This window comes from Perognathus longimembris, chromosome 17 (assembly GCF_023159225.1).
Source record: "Perognathus longimembris pacificus isolate PPM17 chromosome 17, ASM2315922v1, whole genome shotgun sequence".
NCBI lineage: Eukaryota > Metazoa > Chordata > Mammalia > Rodentia > Heteromyidae > Perognathus > Perognathus longimembris.
Window position 1 is genome coordinate 39,963,936 of NC_063177.1, and position 27,930 is coordinate 39,991,865.

The 27,930-nt window shown below is 42.0% G+C and overlaps 2 protein-coding genes across 3 annotated transcripts in view; one reads left to right on the plus strand and one right to left on the minus strand.

The window, feature by feature from the left end:
• The window catches only part of Brca1 (BRCA1 DNA repair associated), a 72,916-nt gene extending 46,900 nt beyond the window's left edge, over positions 1-26,016 (minus strand). Inside the window, exons 1-10 of the mRNA XM_048367069.1 lie at positions 25,819-26,016; positions 24,447-24,541; positions 18,822-18,875; positions 11,285-11,362; positions 10,125-10,213; positions 8,242-8,381; positions 6,479-6,581; positions 4,697-4,742; positions 3,096-3,101; positions 1,886-1,956 (exon numbers count right to left, since the gene is read on the minus strand). Of these exons, the coding sequence (XP_048223026.1) occupies positions 1,886-1,956; positions 3,096-3,101; positions 4,697-4,742; positions 6,479-6,581; positions 8,242-8,381; positions 10,125-10,213; positions 11,285-11,362; positions 18,822-18,875; positions 24,447-24,526 (667 nt within the window). The 5' untranslated portion in view covers positions 24,527-24,541; positions 25,819-26,016. The remainder of the gene's footprint in view (positions 1-1,885; positions 1,957-3,095; positions 3,102-4,696; positions 4,743-6,478; positions 6,582-8,241; positions 8,382-10,124; positions 10,214-11,284; positions 11,363-18,821; positions 18,876-24,446; positions 24,542-25,818) is intronic.
• A 778-nt stretch (positions 26,017-26,794) lies between these two features.
• Nbr1 (NBR1 autophagy cargo receptor) overlaps positions 26,795-27,930 on the plus strand; it is a 36,806-nt gene continuing 35,670 nt past the window's right edge. Inside the window, exon 1 of one of the 2 annotated variants that reach the window (XM_048367009.1) lies at positions 26,795-26,920. The gene's annotated coding sequence lies outside the window, so the exon portion shown is untranslated. The remainder of the gene's footprint in view (positions 26,921-27,930) is intronic. The other variant, XM_048367012.1, reaches the window with a different exon arrangement.

A 27,930-nucleotide genomic window follows, 5' to 3' on the forward strand; every position in this document is an offset into this window, starting at 1 on the left:
AAAGCCAGGGACAGAGTTCAGGCTCTGAGTTCAAGCCCCAGGACTGGCAAAAAAGCCCAACCAAACAAAGTATACTGAAGAGGTGGCTCATGTACTTTTACGGAATTCCTATTTATCTAGTCATTACTTCCACTCAAGATAATGAGACCACATCTCTTATTCCTCTAGCTTTTAAGAACAAATTAAGTGGGGCATTGGTGGCTCATGCCTGTAATCCTAGCTACTCAGGAGGCTGAGATATGAGGATTGCTGTTTGAAGGCAGCCCAGACAAGAAAGTCTGTGGGACTCATCTCAAATTAACCACCAGAAAACTGGAAGTGTAGCTATAGCTCAAAATGGTATAACACTAGCCTTGAACAAAAGAAAGAACTCAGGGACAGCACTCTGGCCCTGAGTTCAAGCCACATGACCAATTAACAAAGAAAAAGCAGACTATTTGGTCATCAGACACATAGTGCTTGAGCCACAGCTCCACTTTCATGGTTAACTGGCCAGACTGGGCTGGCTTCAAACTGTAATCCTCAGATCTCAGACTCCTGAGAGGCGTGAGCCACCAGTGCCCCAAATTTTTCTACTTGAAACAGAGTTTATTAAATCACATCATTTGATTCTCTGGTTGAACAGTGGATGGGTGATAGTTGAATAATACTACTTCCTACAACCTCATTAGGGAACAGGAAAGGAATAATTTCACATAGGAGCACATGGGGAAAAAATGATCTTGCCATTCGGGGGCCACTCTGGGAGTGGTGGTAGCAGCGATAGAGGTTAAATCTAGGGAAGAATCTTCGAGACTCTCATCTCCAATTAACCGCCACAAAGTAGGGGGGTGGAGCTCTGGCTCAAGTGGTATAACACTGGCTTTGAGAAAAAAAAAAAAAAGAAGGAAAGAAAAAGGAAGGAAAAAAGCTCAGGGACAGGAAAAAAATAAGAAAAAAGCAAAGTTTGAGGTCTGGATCTTGGAAAAGTGCCAGCCTAGCAAGCACAGGGCCCTGAGCTTAAACTCCAGTACCACGGTACTGGGAACGTGGCTTAGTAGTAGCGTACTTGCCTAGCATGCATGAAGCCCTGGGTTCAACTCCTTAGTACCACATACACAGAAAAAGCCAGAAGTGGCACTGTCCCTAAAGTGGTAGAGTGCTAGCCTTGAGCAAAAGAAGCTCAGGGACAGTGCCCAGGCCCAGAGTTCAAGGCCCAGGACTGGCAAACAAAAAAACAAAACAACTCTAGTACCACGATAGTAAGAGAGAGAGCTAGGGAAGGAGGGAGGGAGGGAGGAAACAGAGCAACAATTAATCATATAGTGTATTGTTAAAGTTACATGTCTTCTTAGTCCACTGAGATAAATATATTATGATAAGTGAGGAAAAAATGATACTCTTAACTCTGGACAGGAGATATTGTAAATTATAAATGTCCCAAATGGTCTTCTGGGGCTGGGGATATGGCCTAGTGGCAAGACTGCTTGCCTCGTATACATGAAGCCCTTGGTTCGATTCCCCAGCACCACGTATATAGAAAACAGCCAGAAGTGGCGCTATGGCTCAAGTGGCAGAGTGCTAGCCTTGAGCAAAAAGAAGCCAGGGGGGCTGGGAATATGGCCTAGTGGCAAGAGTGCTTGCCTCCTACACATGAAGCTCTCAGTTCGATTCCCCAGCACCACATATATGGAAAACGGCCAGAAGGGGCGCTGTGGCTCAGGTGGCAGAGTGCTAGCCTTGAGCGGGAAGAAGCCAGGGTCAGTGCTCAGGCCCTGAGTCCAAGGCCCAGGACTGGCCAAAAAAAAAAAAAGTCCAAATGGTCTTCTGAAGAATCTAATTACAACACTGTATATACCCACTCTCTCTACAGTGTGTCCATTAAGTTAGGAAGACTTTCCTTTACCTCTTTTTGCAGAATCCAAACTGGCTTCAGCACTGGTTCCTTGAGGAGTAATTTGTAACAATTCTTCATCCCTTACAATAAAGGGTAAAAGACAGGAACCTTAATAAGAAACACTAGTTATGTGCTCATAAATCTGTCAAATGTGCAAGATCAAGTATTTTAACTCCCTTTGGTAGTTACAGTAGCTAACCAATAGGATTCACTTTTTGACATCTGTTCTCTCTATGTAACTGCTAGTTAAAATGAAATAACAAAGACTGAGAATTTAGTCATAAAAAATAGAGCAGCAATTTAGAGCATTGCTTTATGAACATGTAAATGAGAATCAAAATTTAAAGATTGCCAAAAGACAGATGGGAATGTGGCTAAGGGGTAGAGTAAGCTTGCCTTAGCATGCTTGAAGCACTGGGTTCGATTCCTCAGTACCACATAAACAGAAAAACCCAGAGGTGGTGCTATGGCTCAGGTGGTACAGTGCTAGCCTTGAGCAAAAGAAGCACAGGGACAGTGGCCAGGCACTGAGCTCAGGTCTAAGGACTGGCCATTTAAAAAAAAAAAGGGGGGGGCTGGGAATATGGCCTAGTGGCAAGAGTGCTTGCCTCGAATACATTAGGCCCTGGGTTCGATTCCTCAGCACCACATATACAGAAAATGGCCAGAAGTGGCGCTGTGGCTCAAGTGGCAGAGTGCTAGCCTTGAGCAAAAAAGAAGCCAGGGACAGTGCTCAGGCCCTGAGTTCACGGCCCAGGACTGGCCATAAATAAATAAATAAATAAATAAATAAATAAATAAATAAATAAATAAATAAATAAATAAATAAAAATAAGATAAGCAGGCAATGGTGGCTCACTCCTGTAATCCTAGCATCCTAGCTAATCAGAATTGAGGATTGCAGTTCAAAGCCAGCCCAGGCAGGAAAGTCCATGAGACTCATCTCCAAGTAACCATTAGAAAACTGCAAGTGGTACCATGGTTCTAGTGATAGAATGCTAGCCTTGAGCTGAAGAGCTCAGGAACAATGCCCAGGCACAGAGTTCAAGCCCCATGACACCCCACTCCCCGCAAAAAAGAAAAGCAGGCATCCTAACAGAATGTAAAGATCACCATTTTGCTATACTCCTTTCTATTCTTCTTTTCCTGCTGGGACTACTTCCATTTTACTGATAATGATATGGGTGTCTGTGGCTCATGCCTATAATCCTAGCTACACAGGACACTGAGATCTGAGGATTGCAGTTCAAAGCCAGCTCGGGCAAGAAAAATCCATGAGATTTTTACCTCCAATTAACTACCAAAATGCTGGAAGTGGAACTGAAGCTCAAGTGATAGAGAGCTAGCTTTGAGCTTTTATAAAAACTCAGGACAGTGTCCAGGCCTTGAGTTCAAGCCTCAGGACCTGCACCAAGAAAAAAAAAAAGTCAACTGATAATGACACCATCATAATTCAGACCAGTTACCACAGATCTTAGGGTCAAGCAATAATTCCTAAGGAAAGTGGTAAACTTAATTGAGAATTGCTTGTAAATTATGCAATTTATACCAAGTTTGAGAGATGGATAAAATTAAAGAACAGAAGAATTGAAAACGAAATCTTCTAATTCACCAGCCACAATATTCACTATGTCAATTATTACTGTATATAGTTGGGCACTGGTGGCTCATGCTTGTAATTCTAGCTACTCAGGAATCTGAGATCTGAGGATCTAAGTTCAAAGCTCACCCAGGGCAGGAAAGTCCAAGATATTCTTATCTCTAATTAACCACAAGAAAACTGGAAGTGAAGCTGTGGCTCAATGTGGTAGAGCACTGTCCCTGACAGTACCCAGACCCTGAGTTGAAGCCCATGACAAAAACCATGAAACCAGGCACTGGTGGCTCATGCCTATAATGCTAGCTACTCAGGATGCTGAGATCTGAGGATCACAGCTGAAAGCCGGCTGGGGCAAGAACAGTCTTTGAGACTCATCTCCAATTAGCCCTCAGAAAACCAGAAGTGACACTGTGGCACTAGCCTTGAGCAAAAAGAGCACAAGGACAGCGCCCAGGCTCTGAGTTCAAGCCCCATGACTGACCAAAACAAAAAACAAAACCCCCCACACAAAACCAAACCATAAACTTACTATATAAAGAACTCAGAGAAGAAACTATGCAATAGAAGGAAGTGACTATTATCCTGGATTCATTTGGGAATTATAAATTGGAGGGCTCAGATGGTAAAGTGCCAGTCAATGAGTGAAATCATCAGATAAGGAGTTCAAGTCCTGGTCCACGGGGAATTAGATAAATAAACAAATAAATAAGGGCTAGAGGGCTGGGGATATAGCCTAGTGGCAAGAGTGCCTGCCTCGGATACACGAGGCCCTAGGTTCGATTCCCCAGCACCACATATACAGAAAACGGCCAGAAGCGGCGCTGTGGCTCAAGTGGCGGAGTGCTAGCCTTGAGCGGGAAGAAGCCAGGGACAGTGCTCAGGCCCTGAGTCCAAGGCCCAGGACTGGCCAAAAAAAACAAAACAAAACAAAAAAAAATAAATAAAATAAATAAATAAATAAATAAGGGCTAGAGACATGACTCAGCACTAGAGTGTCTGCCTAGCAAGCAGAAAGTCCTGAGTCCAAACCTCAATACTGAAAAATTTAAAAAAAGAAAAAATATATATATACATAAGTTTTCCTCCAGTATGAAAAAAGGATGCAAACTGACAATCTCTAAGGTCTCTTTTAATACCATGATTCTAATTAAGAGAAACTCTAATCTTCAGTATTAACTAGATATAAATGTCAGCTTTCACAAAGGATCCTTTTGACTCACCTGCAATAATTTGATATACAACTTGTTTCTTCAGAAGAATCAGATCCTAAAAAAGAAAAAGTTAAACAAAAATTATCCCCCAAGTCCCCCAAAAGAAGTAAAGAATTTTAAATTAAAAAGGTGAAACTCAGGGCTGGGAATGTGGCCTAGTGGCAAGAGTGCTTGCCTGGTATACATGAAGCCCTGAGTTCGATTCCCCAGCATCACATATATAGAAAACGGCCAGAAGTGGCGCTGTGGTTCAAGTGGCAGAGTGCTAGCCTTGAGCAAAAAGAAGCCAGGGATGGTGCTCAGGCCCTGAGTCCAAGCCCAGGACTGGCAAAAAAAAAAAAAAAGGTGAAACTCAGGAGGGATGGGTGAGAATGTTAAAAGGGGTGACAGTGACCAAGATATATTATATTCATAAACTACCTTGCTAAAAGGCAACTCCTTTGTACAACTACTTAAAGGTAATAAAAGTGGGAGGGGGAGGGGGAAATGAGGGAGGAGGTAACAAACAGTACAAGAAATGTACCCAAGGCCTAATGTATGAAACTGTAACCTCTCTGTAGACAAGAAATAAGAAAAAAAAAAGGTAATAAAAAATAAAATGTAAGTGTTAAACTCAAAAAGTATAGTTGTTGCAAAACATCTAGTCCTATTTACTAAGCACCTACTAGGTGGCAGGCACACTAGGTGTCAGGCCAAAAAAGGGGCTGAAAACATTGGCTCTGAAGCCTTCTCAGAGCTGAGTTCACAGCTTACCGACTCACTAAAGCTAACTTGGGAAAACCTCTTAACCAATCTGTGACTTAATTTCTCCAACTGTAAAATAAGTGTAACAAAACCAAATAATCTCAGCAGTTTGACATCATCATAAATGAGTTTACAGCACCTGGAATATATAATATAGTCAAGTATCCCTGAGAATTAACTACTGTAATAATTTTTAAGTATTTTTTAAAATGCCATAACAACTATTGGCAATAGATTTACTATCTTATGGTCAGAGACAAGCAGGTAATTTCATTAAAATCCATAAGTGTGGTAGTAAACATATGATGGTACCTAGGAACTCAAAAAGGGACCATCTGTTCCAATTCTAAGAGATAAGGCAAAGAGAAAAAACTTTTGAGCTCAGCTTTTCTTTTTTTTTTTAAGCAGTACTGAACTCAAGGTCTCACGTTTGCCCTCCCCTTTGGCTGGCACTCTACTTCTTGAGCCCTTCCCCTGCCCTTATCTGTTCTCTTTTTTTGGCCAGTCCTGGGGCTTGGACTCAGGGCCTGAGCACTGTCCCGGGCTTCTTTTTGCTCAAGGCTAGCACTCTACCTCTTGAGCCATGGTGCCACTTCTGGCCTTTTCTATATATGTGGTGCTGAGGAATCGAACTCGGGGCTTCATGTATGCAAGGCAAGCACTCTTACCACTAGGCCATATTCCCAGCCTCCCTTACCTGTTCTTAAGCCTTCCTAGTCTAGTACAATTTATCTTGAGTCCCTCTAAATGCTATACCAACCAACCCATCATGTTCCTTTTCATTGCTAGTTCCCATTTTTCTAAAGTTTATTTTCATATGCTTATAACTACAGTCTTTCTTTTGCTTCTTTACAAAGGCTCCTAAAGGTAGTGACTGCGTCTTTTACATTATTTATGACTCACTACAGATCCTATGAAATTATTTTATTTTCATTTCCCAAAGTTCCCTGTCACATGTATAAATTATGACCAAGGTTTCTGGTAAAACTGTAAGACAAGCAATAAAACAACTATTACTTTGCACTTAAGAAAATCTGAACACCTTACCCAATTCAATGTAGACGGATTTATTTTGAGACCGTATCTGCTTCTTTGTCTTCAGAGAGCTCACAATCCCAAGTTTAGAGAGTTGGCCACTAAGACTGGTTTCCTGCTAAGCAGTAAAGAATGATCAACCAATTGCTAACCAATTGCTGGCCAATTCTGTGCTTTTTTCTTAAAGAGAAACTTGTAGCCGTGAATAAAACAAATCAACAGTAATAAGTTAAATTTATGTAATCTGGGAAAATGTTTGGTAAATGAGACACTGAAATGTCTGAGTTACCTAGCCTGGTGAGAACTTGTCACACACACAAAAAACTCACATAAAATAAAATAAATTACAATCAAATGTCTGGGTTCTATGCAACTTGAATATTTTCTCTCATTCTGCTCAGAAGATTTCCAAAAGTGACTATGGATTATTGTGTATAATTTTTTTGTTGTTGGTGGTGGTCTTAGGGCTTGGGCACTGTCTCTGAGCTCTTTTATTCAAGTCTAGTGCTCTACCACTTTGAGTCACAGCACCACTTTTGGTTATCTGGTGGTTAATTGGAGGTAAGAGTCTCACGGATTTTTCCTGTTTAGGTTGGCTTCAAACTGTGATCCTTGGATCTCAGCCTCCTGAGGGCTAGGATAACAGGCTTGAGCCACCAGCTTATGTGTGATTTTTATAAATAGTAGGATAGCATATTTTGAAGCTGATACTTGATATTATTTCTGATAAGAGGTTGGCAATTAAGGCAAAATAAATTTTAATAAAGGAAAAGTAACAATAAAGCCCCAGTATTCCTAAGAACATTTAGTAAAGGAAACAATGCTTAAAAGTCCGACATTAATTTACAGATGGTTTCCTTCTCCTAGTTCATCCTTTGAAGCCTACTGAAATATAAATGCTAGCCTTGAGCACTAGCCTTGAGTCAGTGCTTTTACCACCTAAGCTACAGTTGTACCTCCAGCTTTTTGGCGTTTAATTGGAGACAAGAGTCTCGGGAATTTTCCTGCCTATGCTGGCAGGAAAATGGCCCATGAGCCTCAGATTTCAGCCTCCTGATTAGCTAGGATTACAGGTGTGAGCCACCAGCACCTGGCTGGAAGTTGGTTGTTGTTATTGGGGTGTTTTTGTTGTTTTTTTTGTCATTCGTGGGACTTGAATTCAGGGCCTGTGTGCTGTCCCTCAGCTTTCTCAGTGAAGGCCAGTTCTCTATCACTTTGGACCAGAGCACCACTTCTAGTTTTCTGGTAGTTAATTGGAGATAAAGAGTCTCATGGACTTTCCTACCCAGACTGACTTCAAACCATGGTCCTCAGATCTCAGCCTTTTGAGTAGTGAGGATTACAGGTGTGAGTCACCAGCACCTGGCTTGAAAGTAATTTTTTTAAACGCTTAAATAGATCAGTGAGTTTGTGGCTATTTGAGACAAGTATTAAAAATGATAAACCTCCAAAGGAGGGAAAGAGTAGGCTACTTGACAACACAAGGTATTCTAACTTTCTGAATGCCCCTGACACTAATCACAATTCTTGCCACGCTCACTTCAGTACTCATAATTACTCAGCAGGCTATGATCCAGAGAATGCTGGTTCAAGGCCAACCCAGGTGGAAAAATCTGAGATCCATCTCTAACTAGCAAAAACAGGGCTAGAAGCATGGCTAGAAAGTATGGCTCATGTGGTAGAATGACACCCAAGCAAACAAGCTAGCCGTAAAACATTACGACTCACAATGCTTAATAAAGAGATGCTGCTAGAAGAAATGAAAATGGCTTTACCAATGAAGAATTTTGAGATTCATTCTGTCGAAATTTTTTGGCACGGTCTCGGTAGCCCGAACTATGGATAACAGAAATCTCCTCCTCTAAATGTTCAGATTTATTCTTCTTCTTTGAAAAGTTATAATTCACACTTGCAACTATAAATTACAAAGAAATATGTTATTTGTGTAGTTAGAAGAAAATGTATTTGTTCACATTAAAGAAATCTTGTGGGTTTTGTGTGTGTGTGTGTGCTGGGGCTTGAACTCAGGACCTAAGCACTGTCCCTGAGTTCCTTTGCTCAAGGCTAGTGCTCTACCACTGGAGCCATAGCTCCACTTTCAGCTTTTTTGGTGGTAAACTAGAGATATGAGTCTCAGGTGGCTTCAGACTGTAATTCTCAGATCTCAGCCTCCTGAGTAGCTAGTAGTAGTAGTGCCCGGCTTTACTTGACTTTCTTATTGAATGCAGAATCTACTACTTGAATTATGCCTCCAGTCCAACTTTTGTAAGTTAATTAGAGATGGAATCTTGTGGGCTTTTCTGCTTGAGCTAGCTTTAATTGTGATCCTCTAAGCCTCAGCCTCCTGAATAGATAGGACTACAGGGGACAGCCACCAGCGCTTAGGTCTGTTTGCTCTTTGTTGTTTTATGATAATACAATCCCAGAACTAGGGAGACTGAGGCAGGATATTTGGAGTTTGAGACCTGAAAGACTATCTTTTTTTCTGTCAGTTGTGAGGCTTGAATTCAGGATGTGGGCGCTATCCCTGAGCCTCTCTTTGTGCACAAGGCTAGGGATCTACCACTTGATCCAAAGTGCCACTTCAGGTTTTTAAATGGTTAATTGTAGTTAAGAGTCTCATGGGGACTTTTCTGCCCGGCTGGCTTCAAACCACAATCCTCAGGTCTCAGCCTCCTGAATAGCTAAGATTATAGGTGCTAGCCACCAGCGCAAAGTTAGGCTAGAAAGACCATATCTTAGCCCCTACCCTCTACTGCATCAGCTTTGAAAATTCTATAGCTAGGAACACAGAATGTCCAAGTTATTTCTATTCCTTCCTTCCATCTCAAAACTAACAAATTTGGACTGGGAATATGGCCTAGTGGAAAGAGTGCTTGGCTTGTATACATTAAGTCCTGGGTTCGATTCCCCAGCACTACATATATAGGAAACAGCCAGAAGTGGCACTGTGGCTCAAGTGTCAGAGTCCTAGCCTTGAGCAAAAAGAAACCAGGGACAGTGCTCAGGCCCTGAGTCCAAGGCCCAGGACTGGCAAAAAAAAAAAAAATAATAATAATAATTTTTAAAAAAACCTAACAAATTTTCCTCTTAGTACTATATTGCGCTGAATATAAGACAGTAATAGTGGAAGACTATATTTTTCTATTACTAAGTCACTGAATTTTTCTATAAGAGTTTATTTATTTATTTGCCAGTCATGGGCCTTGGACTCAGGGCCTGAGCACTGTCCCTGGCTTCCCTTTGCTCAAGGCTAGCACTCTGCCACTTGAGCCACAGCGCCACCTCTGGCCATTTTCTACATATGTGGTGCTGGGGAATCGAACCCAGGGCTTCATGTAAGGAGGCAAGTTCTCTTGCCACTAGGCCATGTTCCCAGCCCTGAATTTTTCTATTAGAAACCACTGAATTAAACAATGACCCACTATTGTTAAAATACTCCTAATTTCAGACCTTAAGATTTGAAATATGTACATCTAAGATCTCAAAGAATAAGGTGTGAGACTGAAGTGATTTCAAATACAGCTTACCAATATGGAGCTAAATTAACTTAGACCAAACGGTAGTATTGCCTACTCAAAGAAAATAAGTGTGCAAACATCCTGAGTTTTTATGGATGGCCACTTGAACATTGCCTCTTGGGCTATACAACACTTACATTGTAATCCTGTGTCAAGCTCAAAAGCATGAATGATTCTCAATAACTCTTCAACAAGTTGACTAAATCTTGTATTTTCTTGTAGGCCCCTGAAATTAAATTGTTTCAGAGATACACTTAGCAAGTAATTATCACCTTCATCTTTTCTTTTTTTTCCCCCATTCCTGGGGGCTCTGTTCCTGGGTGCTATCCCTCAGCATCTTTTGCTCAAGGCTAATACTCTACCACTTGAACCACAGTACCACTTCCAGCTTTTTTTGAAGGTAGTTTATTGGAGATAAGGGTCTCACAGACTTTCCTGCCCAGGCTGGCTTTGAACTGTGATCCTCAGAACTCAGCCTCCTGAGTAGCTAGGATTGATTAAAGGTGTGAGCCCGCAGCCCCCAGCCCCAGCAATTATCACCTTTTTAAGCTTAAAAGGAGGAAAGAAATATAAACAAATAAATAGGTAAGTTTTCCACTGCTTCCAAGAGATTTTCATCAAATGATGATTCTATTACTTTAAAAACAGATTGATAGCCGTTGTAAGGAGTACACCTGACTCCATCAGGGAAACATGGTAGGAAATGTTGGGGGGAATAGATTAGGTCAACTTGACCCCAAATTTCTGCTTCTGTAAATGGCTTGTTTGTTGCTTGCTCTAGCCCTGCGTCAACCTCCTACATCTGTGCCAAGCTTGCTTGACTTGTTTGTTGCTTGCTCTACCCTGTGTCAACCCCCTACATCTGTGCTATGTTTTTACTTTTATAAACCCCAATTTGAGGACTGCTCAGGGTCACAGTGTCAGCCCCCGAGTCTGCACTGGTTCCCTGGCTAGTCAGCCCGCTCTTTTTTATGGTCGCAGTTTCAGCTCCTGAGTATGTGCTGCATCCCTGGCTGGTCAGTTTGCTTTTTGCTTCCCCAACAAATTCATCATTTTGCTTGAGACTGCCTCTTAGTGGTGGACTCTTGGAGGGACAGGGAATCCCCTCCCTCAAACCCCGTAACATTTCTGTTGCATTGGCCGGGAAGAGTCCTTAATCACCTTCTTTTGGGGGAAGACACCTGGGTGAAGAAAAGAAACCTCTGGAGGTGTGTCAAAGCTTGGTGGACCAATTTGTTTTTGTCTCTGTTCCTGCCACTGTTGCTTCCAACCTCCCATGATTATACAAATTATATACCTTTTGGTTATATCATTCTTACACAAAGGACACCGAGAGGGCCCTTTCTTCTGGTTGAGAAGTTTCAGCATACAAAATCTATAAAGTATAAAAAAAGAAAAGGACAATTCAGGTTACTTTCCTCTAGAAATACTCAAAGGCAAACAGCTATGAAAAGATAATCTCATAACTGTCCTTAAGAGTCATTTAAGAAGGAATGATAGGTGAATTATTATCAATGATTTTTTTATTCTTGTTTTTATGTTATGTATAAGCAGGAAACCAAACTATTTAAGAAATGATCTCTAAAAATCAAATGTACACACATATGGCTTACTGTTATTGCCATATAAAATGTATTAGCCAATATAGTGTATTTAGGGCTGAGAATGTGGCCTAGTGGTAGAGTGCTTACCCAGAATGCATGAAGACCTGGGTTCGAATCCTCAGCACCACATAAACAGAAAAAGCCAGAAGTGGCATTGTGGCTCAAGAGGTAGAGTGCTATCCTTGAGCAAAAAGAAGCCAGTGACAGTGCTTAGGTCTGAGTCCAAGCCCCAGGACTAGCCAAAAAAAAATATATATATATATAGAGAGAGAGATATGTATATATACATATCTATATATACAGACACATATATACGTATATTTCACAGCATAATCAAACCTAAATGGTTAAATAATTCATGTAAAATGATAATTAGCTTAAAACTCAGTATCATAGCTGAGTGCCACAGTATATCCTAGTTACTTGGGAAGCTGAGAACTGAAGATCACAGTTCAAGGCCAACCCCAGAAGAAAAGTTTGAGTTTCTATCTCCAATTAACCAGCAAAATGCTAAACTGCTGGCATGGTTCAAGTAGTAGGGCATCAGTAATAAGCAATCAAGTTGAATGAGAGTGAAACACTGAATTCAAGATCTAATAGCAACACCAATACACACACATGAGTGCATGCACATGTGCGTGCACATGCACTCATGGAGTGAAAAACAAAACCCCAAATTTCAATATTTGAGGCCAAGGGTGTTGTTCAATGTTACAGTTTGTGTCGAGCATGACTAAGTCTCTGGGCTTGATCCCCAGAATGGCAAATAAATAAGATTATTAATAAAACTTAGCACCTCCTACAAAACTACAGTAATTCAGACAGTGTGCTACTGGGAAAGAGGCAGAATATATATCAATTGCATAAAACTAAGAGTCTATAAGAGCTAGGAAAGTTTCTGGGCACTGGTGGCTCACATCTGTAATCATAGTTACTCAGGAGGATGAGATCTGAGGATCACAGTTTGAAGCCAGCCTGGGCAGGAAAGTCTGTGAGACTCCTTGATGGAAAATGACTTAACCTAAAGCACTCACCTTCTCCCCTGAAAGCAGTATCCTAGAATTGTCCTTGCTGCAGACCCTGATGAATCATCTCCCCTCCTTATCACCCTGAGCAGACACCCTACAGTTTTGGAGAACAGAGCCTGAGACCAAGGCCTTGTTTTATGCTGCTGCACAGAGGCTGTTGAGACCTTGAAACTCTTGTCAAAATAACATTGCTCACCAACCCCACCTCCACCTCACCTCACTTCTATCTGCTCCCTCTGCCCCAACTTCACTTTTTCTGCCTAATAGTTAAAGAGCCCTAGTTGTAAGGGGGCCATACCATGTCCGCTCCAGGCATGCTGAAGAAGACTCGGCTGCCCTTCCCAGGATTCACTCCTGAATAGAGACTGTTGGTCTGTTGTATTCACTTTCTGCCCTCTTTATTCTGTTTTGTTGTTGTTGTTTGTTTGTTTGTTTTTTTGCCAGTCCTGGGCCTTGGACTCAGGGCCTGAGCACTGTCCCTGGCTTCTTTTTGCTCAAGGCTAGCACTCTGCCACCTGAGCCACAGCACCACTTCTGGCCGTTTTCTATATATGTGGTGTTGGGGAATTGAACCCAGGGCTTCATGTATATGAGACAAGCACTCTTTCCACTAGGCCATATTCCCAGCCCCCCTCTTTATTCTGATACCCTCATGACTTATACTCTTTTCCCCAATAAACTACTCAGAAAGGGCTGGAAGTGGCACTGTGGGTCAATAGTAGAGCGCTAGCCTTGAGCTAAAGAAGGTCAGGAACAGCACCCAGGCCCTGAGTTCAAGCCCCAGGACTGGCACAGGGAGAGAGAGAAAAAGACAGAGAGACAGACAGAGAGAGACAGAGAGAGCGAGAGCGCTGGGAAAGTGGCTCTAGGACCCTTGTCTAACAAGCATGAGGCCCCGAGTTCAAGCCCACATAGAGTAGCCTTTTGAGATCCGTGTATATGGCTCCAAGGAGACCACTTGTAAAGGAAAACCTGAAAAACGCTCAGAATGCAGAGTTCACTACTATACTGCCAGATGCTTGATTCATTTTCCCACAACACTGCCCACCCCCCACTAAAGACATATTGCTGATAATTGTGGGCAGTGATTCATTTATACAAACAGCATGTCACTTATTCGATACTGTTCAGATGTTGAGAAGTTCAGTACAAAAGCAAACAAAATATCATTTTCAGGGACATAATATTCTGCAGAGAGTGACTGGGTAGGGAAGAAATAGCAGACACTGATGTTGAAGAGAGATAGGAAAGAAAAGGTCAAGGTTGCTGAAAAGTCAACACATCTGGAGAGCATTCTTACCAGCCAGATCCTTTAACATGCATTGCTGTCTCCTTTCCTTCTTTCTTCTCCTTTCCTTCCTTTCTATCTTTTTTGTTTTTTTTTGGGGGGGAGGGGGTGGTTGGTAGTAGGGCCTAAACTCAGGGCCTTGGCTCTGTACCTGAGCTCTTTTGCTCAAGGCTAGCACTCTAATACTTTGAGCCACAATGCCAGTTCTGGGTTTCTGGTGGTTAATTAGAGATAAGAACCCAGGACAATGACCAAGCCATGAGTTCAAGGCCCAGGAATGGCAACAAACAAACAAACCTATCAATCAGAGAGAATCCCAGATTCCTGGGCTGGCTTCAAACAGGGATCCTCAGATCTCAGCCTCCCGAGTAGCTAGGATTACAAGAATGAGCCAGTGGTGCCCGGCTCTCTTTTTCATTTTATTTTTGCAATGTTGGAGATGAAAATCTAGCTAGGTAAGCATCCTACTATGAAGATATATCACTAGGCCACACATTACCTTTCTTCTTTCTTTTTTTTTGTTGGTCATGGGGCTTGAACTCAGAGCCTGAGCACTGTCCCTGTTCTTGTTGCTCAAGGCCAGCACTCTACCACTTGAGCCACAGTGCCACTTCTGGCTTTTTTTCTGTATATGCGGTACTGAGCAATCAAACCTAGGGCTTCATGCATGGTAGGCAAGCACTCTACCACTAAGCCAAATTCCCAGCCCTGTCCCTGAGCTTTAGTGCTCAAGACTAGTGCTCTACCACTTTGATCCACAGCTGCACTTGTTTTTTATGTGGTTAATTGGAGATAAGTCTCATTGCACTTCCTACCTGGGCTGGCTTTAAACCTCAATCCTCATATCTCAGCCTCCTAAATGGCTAGGATTATAAACATGAGCTTCCTCCTCTTCTCCCCCTACCCACTTTTTTTTTTCTTCTTCTTCTTCTTTTTTAGTCATAGGGCTTGAACTCAGGGCCTGGGCTCTATCTCTGAGCTCTCTTACTCAAGGCTAGCTTGCTCGTTCGCTCTCTCTCTCGCACTCTACCACTTGAGCCACAGCACCACTTCTGGCCATTTTCTATATATGTGGTGCTGAGGAATCGAACCCAGGGCTTCATGTATATGAGGCAAGCACTCTTGCCACTAGGCCATATTCCCAGCTCCAATATTACCTTCTTAATCCATAGAAAAACTGAAGTATTATTTTTGTTAATAGTAGTGACTTGACCCAGATCACACAGTGATAAAGGTAAAGACAGATTCTGGACCGCAGTGCAACTAAGCCCATGTCCTTCCTACAAGAGAAGATTAATGCAGGCAGGTATGTTTAAGAGATTCAGTTTTTCTTCACCTATGTGGATGCTTCAACTACTATGCTGCACTTGCCACTGAATCTTGGGGAATGAGGGTGTTAAAAAGCTACCTTCAGGGCAGGGAATGTGGCTTAGCTATGGAGTGCTTGCCTAGCATGCATGAAGCTCTGTTTTGATTCCTCAGCACCCCTCCAGCCTTCTTAGGTAGTTACTGGAGTTAAACATCTCAAGGGGGAAGGGAAGGGCTGGGAATATGGCCTAGTGGCAAGAGTGCTTGCCTGTATACATGAAGCCCTGGGTTCAATTCCTCAACACCACATACATAGAAAATGGCCAGAAGTGGTGCTGTGGTTCACGCTGGCAGAGTGCTAACCTTGAGCAAAAAAGAAGACAGGGACAGTGCTCAGGCCCTGAGTTTAAGCCCCATGACTGGCCAAAACAAAACAAAACAAAAAATCTCAAGGGGGGGACTGGGAATGTGGCTTAGTGGTAGAGTGCTTGCCTAGCATGCATGAAGCCCTGGGTTCGATTCCTCATGTACCATATAAACCGAAAAAACCGGAAGTGGCATTGTGGCTCAAGTGGCAAAGCACTAGCCTTCAGCCCAGAGAGGGTTAGGGACAGAGCCCAGGCCTTGAGTTCAAGCCCCAGAACCACCCCCAAAAAAATCTCAAGGACTCTGCTGCTTAGGCTGATTTTCCTGATCTTTAGCATCCAGAGTAGCTAAGATTATAGGCATGAGCCACTAGCACCTGGCTATTTGTAATTTTTAAAATACTGTGACTTTCTTATTTATATTACAAAATATCCATCTGTGAAGAAACTGGCTGTACAGCATATAGTCTGAGAAGCACTAAGATACACAAGTGCTAGGATTTGGGTGGGAAACCCCAATATTACAAAAAAGGAAGGCAGTAGCAGTATTGTTGTGAAGGCCACAAGGCTACAAAAGTAAAATTTCTTGGAAGAGAGATAAAGAAGCCTATGTTGTCCTGGCTAGGGAGAAGGCCCTGTGCAATCCTAAGGGAACTGTTGGGAGCAAATCTAAAGCAGTGATGACATGGGAAAAGAGTAAGAGGTAGAAATGGCTTCTGGATCCTTGCTGGAACAGAATAAAAAGACAGAACTCAGAGGAAAGAAGACCCCAGCCAGCTGGCAGAGGTGCTTGCTCAGAGGGTATCCCTCCAAAGTGAACATGTTTCCTGTAGTTTCTGCCAGTACTCATTACCCCTAACACAGCAGCTGTTCCTTTTTTAGGTTATGGAAACATTCTAAGACTGAGGAAAATTATGGTCTTATGAGAAAAAATATACGCCCAGTTTTTAATACAACTGAATATTATTTTAGCAAATTCATGGACTAGTTATGAACCCCAAGTTAAGAATGCCTGAATTCCCAAAAGGATCTGTAAAAAGTAACCGTTGGGGTTGTCTGGGGAAGAAAGCAGGAGGCAGCAGGGGTTTAGGATTAGGAAGAAAATAGACTTTGTACCGGATACTGCATGCTGGTACTGGGACTTGAATTTAGGGCTCACACTTTTGATTTTATTGCTCACAGCTAGCTGGTACTCTTCTACTTGAGTCACACCTTAATTTCTGGCTTTTTGCTGGTAACTGGAGATAAGAATTAGATTTTTCTGTTTGGGCAAATTATTTACTCTACTTTTTCTGAAATTCTTCCATTAAGTAACAAATATTTTCATTTCAAAGGGAAAGACCCAAGCTGGGTGCTGGTGGCCCCTGTAATTCTAACGACTCAGGAAGCTGAGATATGAGGATCACACTTCAAGGCCAGCCTGGGCAGGAAAGTCCAATAGACTCTTATCTCCTAACCATTAGAAAACGGAAAGTGGCACTGTGGCTCAAAGTGGTAGCGTGCTAGCCTTGAATAAAAAGAAGCCAGGGACAGTGCTCAGACCCTGAGTCCAAGCCCCAGGACGGGCAAAAAAAAAAAAAAAAAAAAAAAAAAAGGCTGAAAGTGGAGCTGTGGCTGAAGTGAAAGCTTACAGATAGTGCCCAGGCCCTGGATCCAAGCCCCGTGACCAACAGAAAAAAAACAAACCAAGAAGAAAAGCCCTATAAATATGTAAATATAAATAGAGTCCCTAAGTATGCAGGATCGGTTCCCAAACTACCCATTAATATATAAAAATCTTCAGATGCTCAATCCCCTTATATGAAATGGTACAATATTAACATATAAGTACAATATCCTCTATACTTCAGATTATCTCTAGATTATTTATGATACCTAATACAATGTAAATGTTGTTTAAATGGTTATTGCTCAAAATTTCTTAGAGAATGAAAAGAATGTCCAGTACAGGTGCAATTTTTTTTCCGTCCATTTTCATCCCATGGTTAGTTGACTCTGTGGATAGAGAACCCAAAGATATGGAGGACAGAATATATAATTTGAGTAATTTGAATGAATAAATGTCAGCATAAATATGAACTGATATCAAGATTCCCTCCTATCCTTGCAAAGGAGGATCATAAAGCAGACAAACACTGAACCTTAAAATGGAGAGAGCAGAAGGGCATGCAGAAATGAACAGAAAGGAGGAACTGGCAAAGTTGAAATGTAATTTGTTCATTTCACAATCTCTTTTTTTTTGTAATTTATTTATTAATTAAACACAAATTTTTTGACAAGGTGTTGTGCAAAAAGGGTACAGTTACATAGTAGGGCAGTGTGTACATTTCTTGTGGTATTTTACACCCTGTTTTTCTTTCCCTTCTCATTTCACAATCTCTTGTAGTCTGCTTTTACCCTTGGACACAAACACCAAACAGCCGTTCCAAGTGTTTTTAGGTCACTTTGTATAAGCAGATAAGCTATGTCAATACTTTACTAAGAACAACTGTGGATAGATGTGGAGCTGTGGCTGAAGTGGTAGAGTGCTAGCCCTGAACACAAATGCTCAGGGATAGTAGCCTGGCCCTGAATTCAGTGGCCAGACCCCAAGACTGGCACACAAGTACAAAACAAAACAAAACAAAAAGCCTATAACTACAACCAATTTATGATGACTGTTGGTACTGAGAACACATGAATAGAGTGGGACTCTTTTTTTCTTCTAGTACTGGGGTTCTTTGAGCTCAGGGCTTCATACTTGCTAGGCAGGTGCTCTACCTCTTGAGCCATGGCTTTAGCCTTTAGCCCCTGGATATTTTTATTTTTACTAGGGTCTCATATTTTGTCCAGGCCAGCCTGAAATCCTGTTTATACTTCTTCCCCATAGGTGGGATGACAAATGTGTACCATCATGTCCAGATTTTTCTGTTCAGATGGTGTCTTGAGACCATTTTGCCCAGACAGGCCTGAAAAAATATGGTTCACTCTCTACCTCTCAAGTAGTTAGGATTACAGATATGAGCCACGAGGTAGAGCTGGATTTTCTGATGTCACTTAATTGAAGAACCTGACCTAAAGTTTATGTAAAATTATGTGTTTTCTGTGTTGGAAATAACAAGCACATGGCTGCGTGTGTGGTTCAGCAGTAGAGCACCTGCCTAGTGAGTGATCCTGAGTTTAAACCTCAGTACTGTCCCTCCCTCTCAAGAGCCAAAGCACAAACGCTAATGATGAAGCCACAAAAAACATTGAAACTTACTTGCAAAATATGTGGTCACACTTTGTGGAAACAGGTTCTTTGATTAATTCCAGACTAGAAAGGAAGGGGGAAAAAAATCAGAGAAAATAAGACTCAATAATTTAAAACCATTTAAATTTAAAATCACTTAAAAATAGTGAAGCTCAACTTTTAAGTTCATTCAATACTTATCAAATGTATGCTGAGCTAAGAAAACAGCAACAAACATGATCCTTTACCCTCACTGAACTTTCAGACACAAAAGAAGTATACTGATCTCTTCAATATGCAGAATTATTGTTAGCATATAAAAAAAGCTTAGCTGAGCTGGAGATGCAGCTTAGTGACAAAGCACTTAGGGACAAACACTTGTACAAAGTCCTGGGTTTGGTCCTCTGTACCTCCCCAAAAGTCAAAGCTGATTAAATGAAATATTAAATGGAAGATTCCAGAAAAAAAGCAATATGTTTTAATTGCAGGCCATTTTGAGAATGTGATGAAATCTCACCCCATATTTCCCAAAACATATTCATTATCTGTGTGTTATTCGTTTAGCAGAGGTTTGGGTTATCAAATCAAACATGTAGGAGCACTAGTAGTCAAGTAACCTTTATTTTACTTAATATGGACACAAAGCACAATAGTGATGGTGCTTCCTGTAAGTGAAAGGGTGAAAGTTCACCATAGGTAAACACACATAGGAGAAAAAACGGCATACAGAGTTCAGAACTATGTGTTTTCAGAAACCCACTGGATCATCCACTGAGGATCTTAGAATGTATCCCCCTGGGATATGGGGAGGCGGTACTGTATATTTCTTTTAGAATTCCTCCAAGTACTTTTCTATGGGATTGTCTTTTTATGGTAATTTCCATATTTTCCTATTAATTTATAGGGAAAATTTCAAGGCTTTTTTTTTGCCAGTCCTGGGGCTTGAACTCAGGGCCTGAGGACTGTCCCTGGCTTCTTTTTGCTCAAGGCTAGCACTCTACCACTTGGGCCACAGCGCCACTTCTGGCTTTTTTCTGTATATGTGGTGCTGAAGAATCGAACCCAGGGCTTCATGTATGCTGGACAAGCATTCTATCACTAGGCCACATTCCCAGCCCCACAGCAGTTTTTAGGAATGAAAATACAGCAGTATTTCTAAAAGAAAGCCTGCCTTCATTGAGTAAATATTTTTGATGTTGTAAGTAGGAGAAAAAAGGATAGTGATTTAAAAAAAGAGAGAGAGGGAGACACTGGTGGTTCATGCCTACAATCCTAGGGCTGAGGAGGTTGAGATCTGAAGACTGCGGTTTGAAGCAGCCTGGGCATAAAGTCCATGAGAATCTCATCTCCGATTAACAAAAAAAAAAAAAAATCCAGAATTGGAGCTCTGTGAAGTAGAAGAGTGCTATTCTTGAGCAGAAAGCTGAAGACAGTGCCCAGACCCTGAGCTCAAGTCTCAAGCCCAGCACACACACACACACACACACACACACACACACGGAGGAAAGAAAGAAACAAAGAAGAAAAGAAAGCAGGATAGAGGGCTCATGGAGTACAATGTGTGTGTTCTCAATGTGAGCTTTAGAAACAGATTTTGGGTCCAGGCAAGGTATCAAAGAAGAGGTAACCCAACAGTGTGAGAGGAATATAGTTTCATTCATTACATGTTTAGCTGCTTAGAGAAAAGGATCACAAGAAAAGCTGGGGAACAATACCCTCGTTGTAAAGGGTTTGGTAATCTAACTCTTATAATCATGGGATTTCTGACGCAGCACAAGGGCAATGGAAAGAAAAACACTGGACTAAGACAGAAGGCTGAGTTTCCACTACCAACTCTTTATTAGCAGAGTACCTATTCAGGCTAAGTGTTCTACTTCAGCTTTCTTCAGTCTCCCACCTGGCAGTCTTCTGGAGTTATTGTGAGAATAAAAACAATGCCAACAAAGAGAACTCCTATTTGTGACTAAATCACTATTTCTGAGGCATGTTAGAGATCAAGGAAATTCTTAGTAAAAGAAATTGGATTTAGCTCAGATACCAGATGGCTTTCTTTCTCACCACTGACTCAATTCTGAAATAATTATATTTCAGTATGGTAATTATAATCTAAGCTATACAAACACATTGTAAACAAAAACCTTGAACAGATTTTAACTACAATATATAAAGAGGTGCCTGGCACTGGTGGCTCCCTCCTGTAATCCTAGCTACTCAGGCCCTAAGTTCAAGCCCCCAGATTGGCACACATACAAACAAAATAAAAAGGTAATGACTATTGAAGAAATAGCTTTAAGATGAAACAGAAATGAAAAGAATAAAAGAAATCATAATGTTCCCTCTTCTAGGTTCTGGTGAGAGTAAATATTTACTATAAAAGTAACTCAAGAGCAGGTGGTGGCTCACACTTGTAATCCTTAGCTACTCAGAAAGCTGCAATCCTCAGATTGTGATTCAAAGCCAGCCCAAGCAGAAAAGTCTGAGACTCTTATCTTCAATTAACCACAAGAAAACCAGAGTAGAGCTGTGGCTCAAAGTGGTAGAGGGTTAGCCTTGAGCGAAACAGCTCAGAGACAGCTCCCAGGCCCTGAGTTCAAGTCTCACAACTGACAAAAACAAAAAACAAGTGACACAGGAATCTGGACACCAATGGCTCATATCTGTAATCCTAGCCACTCAGGAGACTGAGATCTGAGGATTAGGGTTAAAAGCCAGCCAGGCAGGAATGTCTGTAAGACTCTTATCTCCAATTACCACAGAAAGATGGAACTGAAGGTGTGGCTCAAGTGGTAGAGAGCTAGCCTTGGACACTAAAAGCTCAAGGACAGTGCCTAGACCTAGAGTTTAAGCTCTAGGACTGGCAAAAAAAAAAATAAAAAAATAAAGGCTAAAGGCTAGTCTACAGCTCAACAGTTGGTAGGAGGATTAAAGATTTGATACAATTGTCACAAAGAAAGGAGAAACCAGGAATGCAAGATAGTTAATCAAACAGTTGATTGAAATTAAAAAAAAAAAAACTTGGCAGTAGCGGCAGTACCTTTCATTTTTACATCTTTAAGTTTTAAGTATCAAATATTTTAATTGATGGTTTAATTTTCCAGAATGAGAAAGAACATTACATTTTTATGACAGAGTCTCCTGGGAATGTAAGACAAATGGACCCAAATGCCATAATATGGAAGACTTTTTGATCACTCTTTATAATTATCTTCAGTAAATCTTGTGCTTTTCAAAAGCAATCTTTTCCTACAGTGTTATTTTCTGCTTCCCTGGTTCTGATATTTCATAAATTAGGCTGTAAATCTCTTTTAGCTCTTTTGTTTTTGTTTAGCTGAAATGCTGAGGGACAGAGAAAAGATAGTTACTTATAAATCTTGTATTTCTGAGAACACAATTTGCATTTTCCTTCATCTTATTAACTTGACTCTGTATGTGAAAAACAACTTTCACAAAGCACACAGGCAAATGTACTTGAATTTATATTCTTAACTGAGGCTATTTTTCAAATGTTGCCAAGTAATAACGATCATCATACTAAAACAAAAATAGGGCTGGATGTACTTTCATATTAAGCATATACTTAGCATGCAAGAGGCCCTGGGCTCAAGGAATAACAAACTATTAAAGAAACAACTGAGTTTACCATTAATTTAGTATGGTAAATGGTTACTATGTCCTAAGTACTAAAGGTAACAAAAACCTGCATGAAATTTATATTCTGTAGGGATGGAGAAAAAGGATGATCAAATTGTATAATAATATGTTATACAATTTGTTGTAGCATAACAGATAGTAACAAATGTAACAGAGAACACTAAAGCAGAAAAAAGGCATATGGATCCTAAAGAGTGTTGCAATTGAAAACAGGATTACTATTAATAGAGGTCTCTTTGAAAGGTGTTATATGAATCAAGATTTTGAAAGGATGTACTTATCAGTGTACAAACATCTAGGCAGAAGAAATAGGAAGCCTAACAACTCAGAAGTAGCAGCAAGAAAATATGTTACATGTTTGAAGAACATTTGAGAGTTAAGTATACTACAGAGTGGAAAACAGAAGTAGAGAAGAAAGGCACTAATTCTAATGTTCCTTTCTGGCTTTTTAATCAAGATAGTCTCACATATGGATTTCCATTTATTTTATAGGTTGTAGAGAAATTGTAGAGATCATCTAATGACTATTTGGGTTTCTTATCCTTCACTGTACTATGGACTCTCTTCTCAGAGTCATTCATTCATTCATTCATTCACTGTGCTGTGGATTAAACTCAGAGCCTAAAGTATGCTAGGCAAGTTAAGTGCTCTATTACTGAACTATAACCCTAATCCTGAGGTATGCTTTTAAATATATATTTTTTACAAATTACACATAAAAACTAATAATCTCCAAGCTACTTGGTGGTGGCTCATGCCTATAATCCTAGCTACTCAGTAGGTTGAGATCTGAAGATTGTGGTTCAAAGCCAGCCTTGGCAGACAAATCTCTAATAACTAGCAAAAAGCTGAAAGTGAAAGTGTTTCTCAAGTGGTAGAGAGAGCACCACCTGTGAATGGAAAAAGCTGAGTCAGAGTACTGGGATACATACACACAAAAACAAAACACGTAATCCCCAAAGATCTTGGAGGGTCTATCAATTAAATGTCAAAACATATATATGTTTTGTTTTTATTTTAGGGGGTGTTGGTCCAGGTACTTGAATTCAGGGCCTAGGTCCTGTTTCTGAGCATTTTTTGCACAAGGCAAGTGCTCTAGCACTTGAGCTACTCCTCTACTTCTGGCTTTTTTAGTGTCTAATTGGAGATAAGAGTCTCATGGAGTTTCTTGCTTGGGCTGGCTGGCTTCAAACTGCGATCCTCAGATCTCAGCCTCTTAAGTAGCTAGAATTACAGGTGTGAGCCACTGATGCCCAGCTTAAGCCAGTTCCAGAAATGAAAGAAAAGCCTAAATGGCACTCAGTCTAAATTAGACTTCTGTTCCAGTCCAGACAGTTTGTGGACTGGAAAAGGAGCTGTATGTCCTAAAAAAGGATGAAAGGAGGAGAGAAGAAGAGTGAAGAAAAAGGAGGACTGGATCTGGGGATATGGCCTAGTGATGAAGAGTGCTTGTCTTGTATACATGAGGCCCTGGGTTCAATTCCCCAGCACCACATATACAGAAAACAGCCAGAAGTGGCACTGTGGCTCAAGTGACAGAATGCTAGCCTTGAGCAAAAAAAGAAGCCAGGGACAGTGCTCAGGCCCTGAGTCCAAGCCCCAGAACTGGCAAAAAAAAAAAAGGAGGACTTTTCTATATTTTTAAAGCTCTTTGGTTAAAATTTTAGCAGTCTGGGCTGGCAATGTGGCTTAGTGGTACAGTGTTTGCCTAGTATCCATGAAGTCCTGGGTTCAATTCCTCAATATCCCATAAACAGAAAAAGCCAGAAGTGGAGCTGTGGGCTCCAGTGGTTCAATGCTGGGCTTGAGCAAAAGAAGTTCAAGGACAGTGCCCAGGCCCAGAGTTCAAGCCCCAGGACTGGCAAAAAATATTTTTTAGCAGTCTGAGCTTAAGATTTACTGTATATTTTCCTTCTTAGTATGCAAAGACAATTCTACTCATTTGTTTAAAAAATAATCATATAAGCAAGAATCCCAAATTAATAAATTATTGTGTTGACTTACCATATTGGACACTCTAAGATTTTCTGCATAGCACTAAGGACATGTTGTACTTCTTCAACTCGAGCTGAAGATGAATCCATTTCTTTCTGTTCCAACTTTAACACATAAATTTTAAAGCACATGTAAATAGACTGCTTTAAAAGGTTTTAAAGTATAGCAGATTATCTACTATTGCTAAGTAACAGAAATGTAAGAATGGAGTGCTTTAGAATTATACCAACCTCAGAACTGACAATTATCATTTTGTTTAAAAAGAAAAGTCCAGCCAAGCACTTGGTGGCACACACCTGTAATCCTAGCTACTTAAGAGGCTGAGGGGCTGGGAATGTGGCTTGGCAGTAGAGTACTTGCCTTGTATGCATGAAGCCCTGGGTTCGATTCCTCAGCACCACATATATGCAAAAAGGCCAGAAGTGGCATTGTGGCTCAAGTGGTAGAATGCTAGCCTTGAGCAGAAAAGAAGCCAAGGACAGTGCTCAGGCCCCAGGACTGGCAAAAAAAAAAAAAGAAGCTGAGATCTGAGGATCAAGGTTGGAAGGCAGGCCACACAGGAAAGTTGATGAAACTCTTATTTCCAATTAACTACCAAAAAAGCCATTAGTGGATCTGTGGCTCAAGTGGTACCATGCTAGTCTTGAGGAAAAATAAGGACAGTGCCCGGGCCCTGAGTTCAAGCCTCAAAACCAACACAACACAAAATCAAATCACCAGCCAACAGTTCCCCGACCTCTTCACCCGTCTCCATTGGTTTCCCAATAGCCTAAACCCACCTCATCTCCAGATCCTCACCCTAAAAACATCTCTCCAAAAGGTTCTGTTATACAACCTCCTCTCTCCATACTTCCTTCTAGTCCTTTTTGGAAAACGTTTATGTACCCATTTGTGTGTGCTGGTCCTGGTGCTGTCCCTGAGATTCTCGAGTTCAAGGCTAGCCCTCCAATTGCTGGCTTTCTGGTGGTAATTGGAGATAAGGGTCTCCCATACTTTAATGCCCGGGTTGGCTTAGAACCACGATCCTCAGATCTCAATCTCCTGAGTAGCTAGAATTACAGGCGTGAGCCACCAACGCCTGGTTTAGATCCAGTACTTCTCAAGAGATCTCTTTCGCAGTTTTGTCTGCTTCTCTTACCACAGACACCCCCTCCCCCTTCTTCCTTTTTGGTGTCCTCTTAGAGGCAAACACCTTAACCTCTTTCTTATTCCCAGAACTCCTTCTGTGAGCCACAAATTAACCCTCCCCGAGGATTTCTGACACCAATACATCTTAGGCCCCTCAGGTTCCAATCCCCCACAGCCTCCTTCACACGACCGCCCACCCAACGCCCACTTTCCTGCTGGTCGCCAGGGGCAACCTTTGGGCCTAACTCCCTACCCCAGGGCTCTTGGCTCTTCCACCTTTGCCCAGAGAAAAACATCCAGGCTTCCCAGATCCAGGGTTCCAGTTATCTGAAACTTCGGAAGGTCCTCAGCGCACAACGTTTCTGCAGAATCACAGCGTTGCGCAGTCGCAATTAAAATTTATCTGTAATTCCCGCGCTTTCAGTCGTCACGGAAACCAGCGGCTCTACCGTTAAGCTACAGCCTCTAGAAACGCTGGATCAAGACACGTTAGCGGAAGGGCGGAGTAAAAATAAGCCGAGTCGTTCGACGCTCATGATTGGTCGCTCGTTCCGCCTATCCATGACGTGATCAAAAAGAGACGGAAGATAAATAATTCTGAGTTTTCTATTAAGCACCCGCCCCCTCTCGTCAACGCTTCCGGCTGAGGCTTATTACGTCGAAGTAATGGACAGAATCGCCACTTGCGAAGGCAATCTGAGCTCAGGATAGTACAAAAAGCAGTCGCCTAAACAGGCCTTTCCGCTGCAATGGACGTCTCCAGTTTAAACTAATAAAAGAATGTGGGTGTATGTGTTTGTAAACCTACGATTTGCAGCATGCATTGCGGAACGGAAAGCTTTTGTCACAGTGTTCCTTGTCTTATAGGCAAGGGCTTCCGACATTCGAAGTGGGCACGACTCTCACAGCAGCCCAGTTGATTACACTGGAGATTAGACCTTTCGTACCTAGGCGAGAGAACCTGAAGAGCCCTACAATTCCCATTCAGTCCTCCAAAGGCCAATGACCTATGGGAAGGCCGAGGGCGTCCACTCAGCTGGGAAGGGGAAATCCGCCCCCGACCACGTCTGCGCATTTGAAGTTCCACCCCTCAGCCTCGGTGTTTGTTATTGTTGTACGGCTCATATTGCTTCTGCCCCGCCCCCGCCAACAGAGCTTCAACCAATCAATGGGGTGCTGATTTTGAGGGACGTGCCGTAAAAGCCAATCATCTTGTCGGACGCTCGGAGAAACAGGGGACTAGGTCCTGTCTCGATCCGCCATGTTAGATTCGCCCCGCAGGGATAGCAGCAGAACTGGCAGCGAACGGTCCTTGCACTGGCCTCAGGCAGGCGCCCCCCGGGGGCGGGAAGCTGGTAAGGAAGTTGCTGCGGTTACCCACTAGTGGGGTTTAGTCGGTCTTGTAGGACTTTTAGGGGGGAAGTTAAAGGGAGAAATCTTACAAAGAGGGGTGACTTTTTCCCTGTCTTGGGCAGCCGATCTTTCAGTGACCAGATTGTGGGGCGGAAAAAAAAAGGCCGTTCGTGTGGTGAGGGACCGTGGGGGTGGGACAACACGCGAGGGTTGGAGAGGCAGTGGCCCAGAATGCCTAGCTTCTGATGGGAGAAGGTCAAGATTCCTCAGTACAGAAAGAGGGCCTAGGCAAAGAAAATGAGTCTTCAGGGGATTGTGACACTTTGGGGGATGAAGTGCTAGGAAATGGCAATTGAGGGATATGGCAACTTGGGGGATATGACATTACACCCCCACACACACACACACAACCTCCTCGTTTTGAGACCATCTTAAAGAGATATTAGTCTGGCACCAATTTTGATGTTGGAAAGGCCCCGGTTTTCCATTTTGTCAGATATCCAGCTTTCAGGTCACACTCTCCCCTTCCATCCTCCTCCCCCTTCTCTTCTACCGGGATTGAACCTAGGATAAAGCCTGACACTCTGCCATTTGAATTGCATTCCAGGCCCCAAGTCACCCATTTTTAAAGCCTAGAGAGCTTGTATAGTCTCAACATATAGCTCAAGGTCTCAAGTCTGCTTCATTAAAGGTATTTGTTGGCGACTTAGATCATAGAAGAAAAGCTGATTTGTGCTAAGTGAAGGTGAGTCAGGAGCCTGAACTTAAAACACCAGCTGTAAGATTGGGACTATGGCCTAGTAGTAGACTGCTTGCTTGGCATAAATGAAGCCCTGGGTTCGATACCTCAGCACCACATATATAGAAAAAAAGCCAGAAGTGGCACTGTGGCTCAAGTGGTAGAATAGCTAGCCTTGAGCAAAAAGAAGTCAGGGACAGTGCTCAGGCCTTGAGTTCAAGCCCTAGGACTGTCCAAAACGAACAAACAAAATGCTAGCTGTAAATGCTAAAG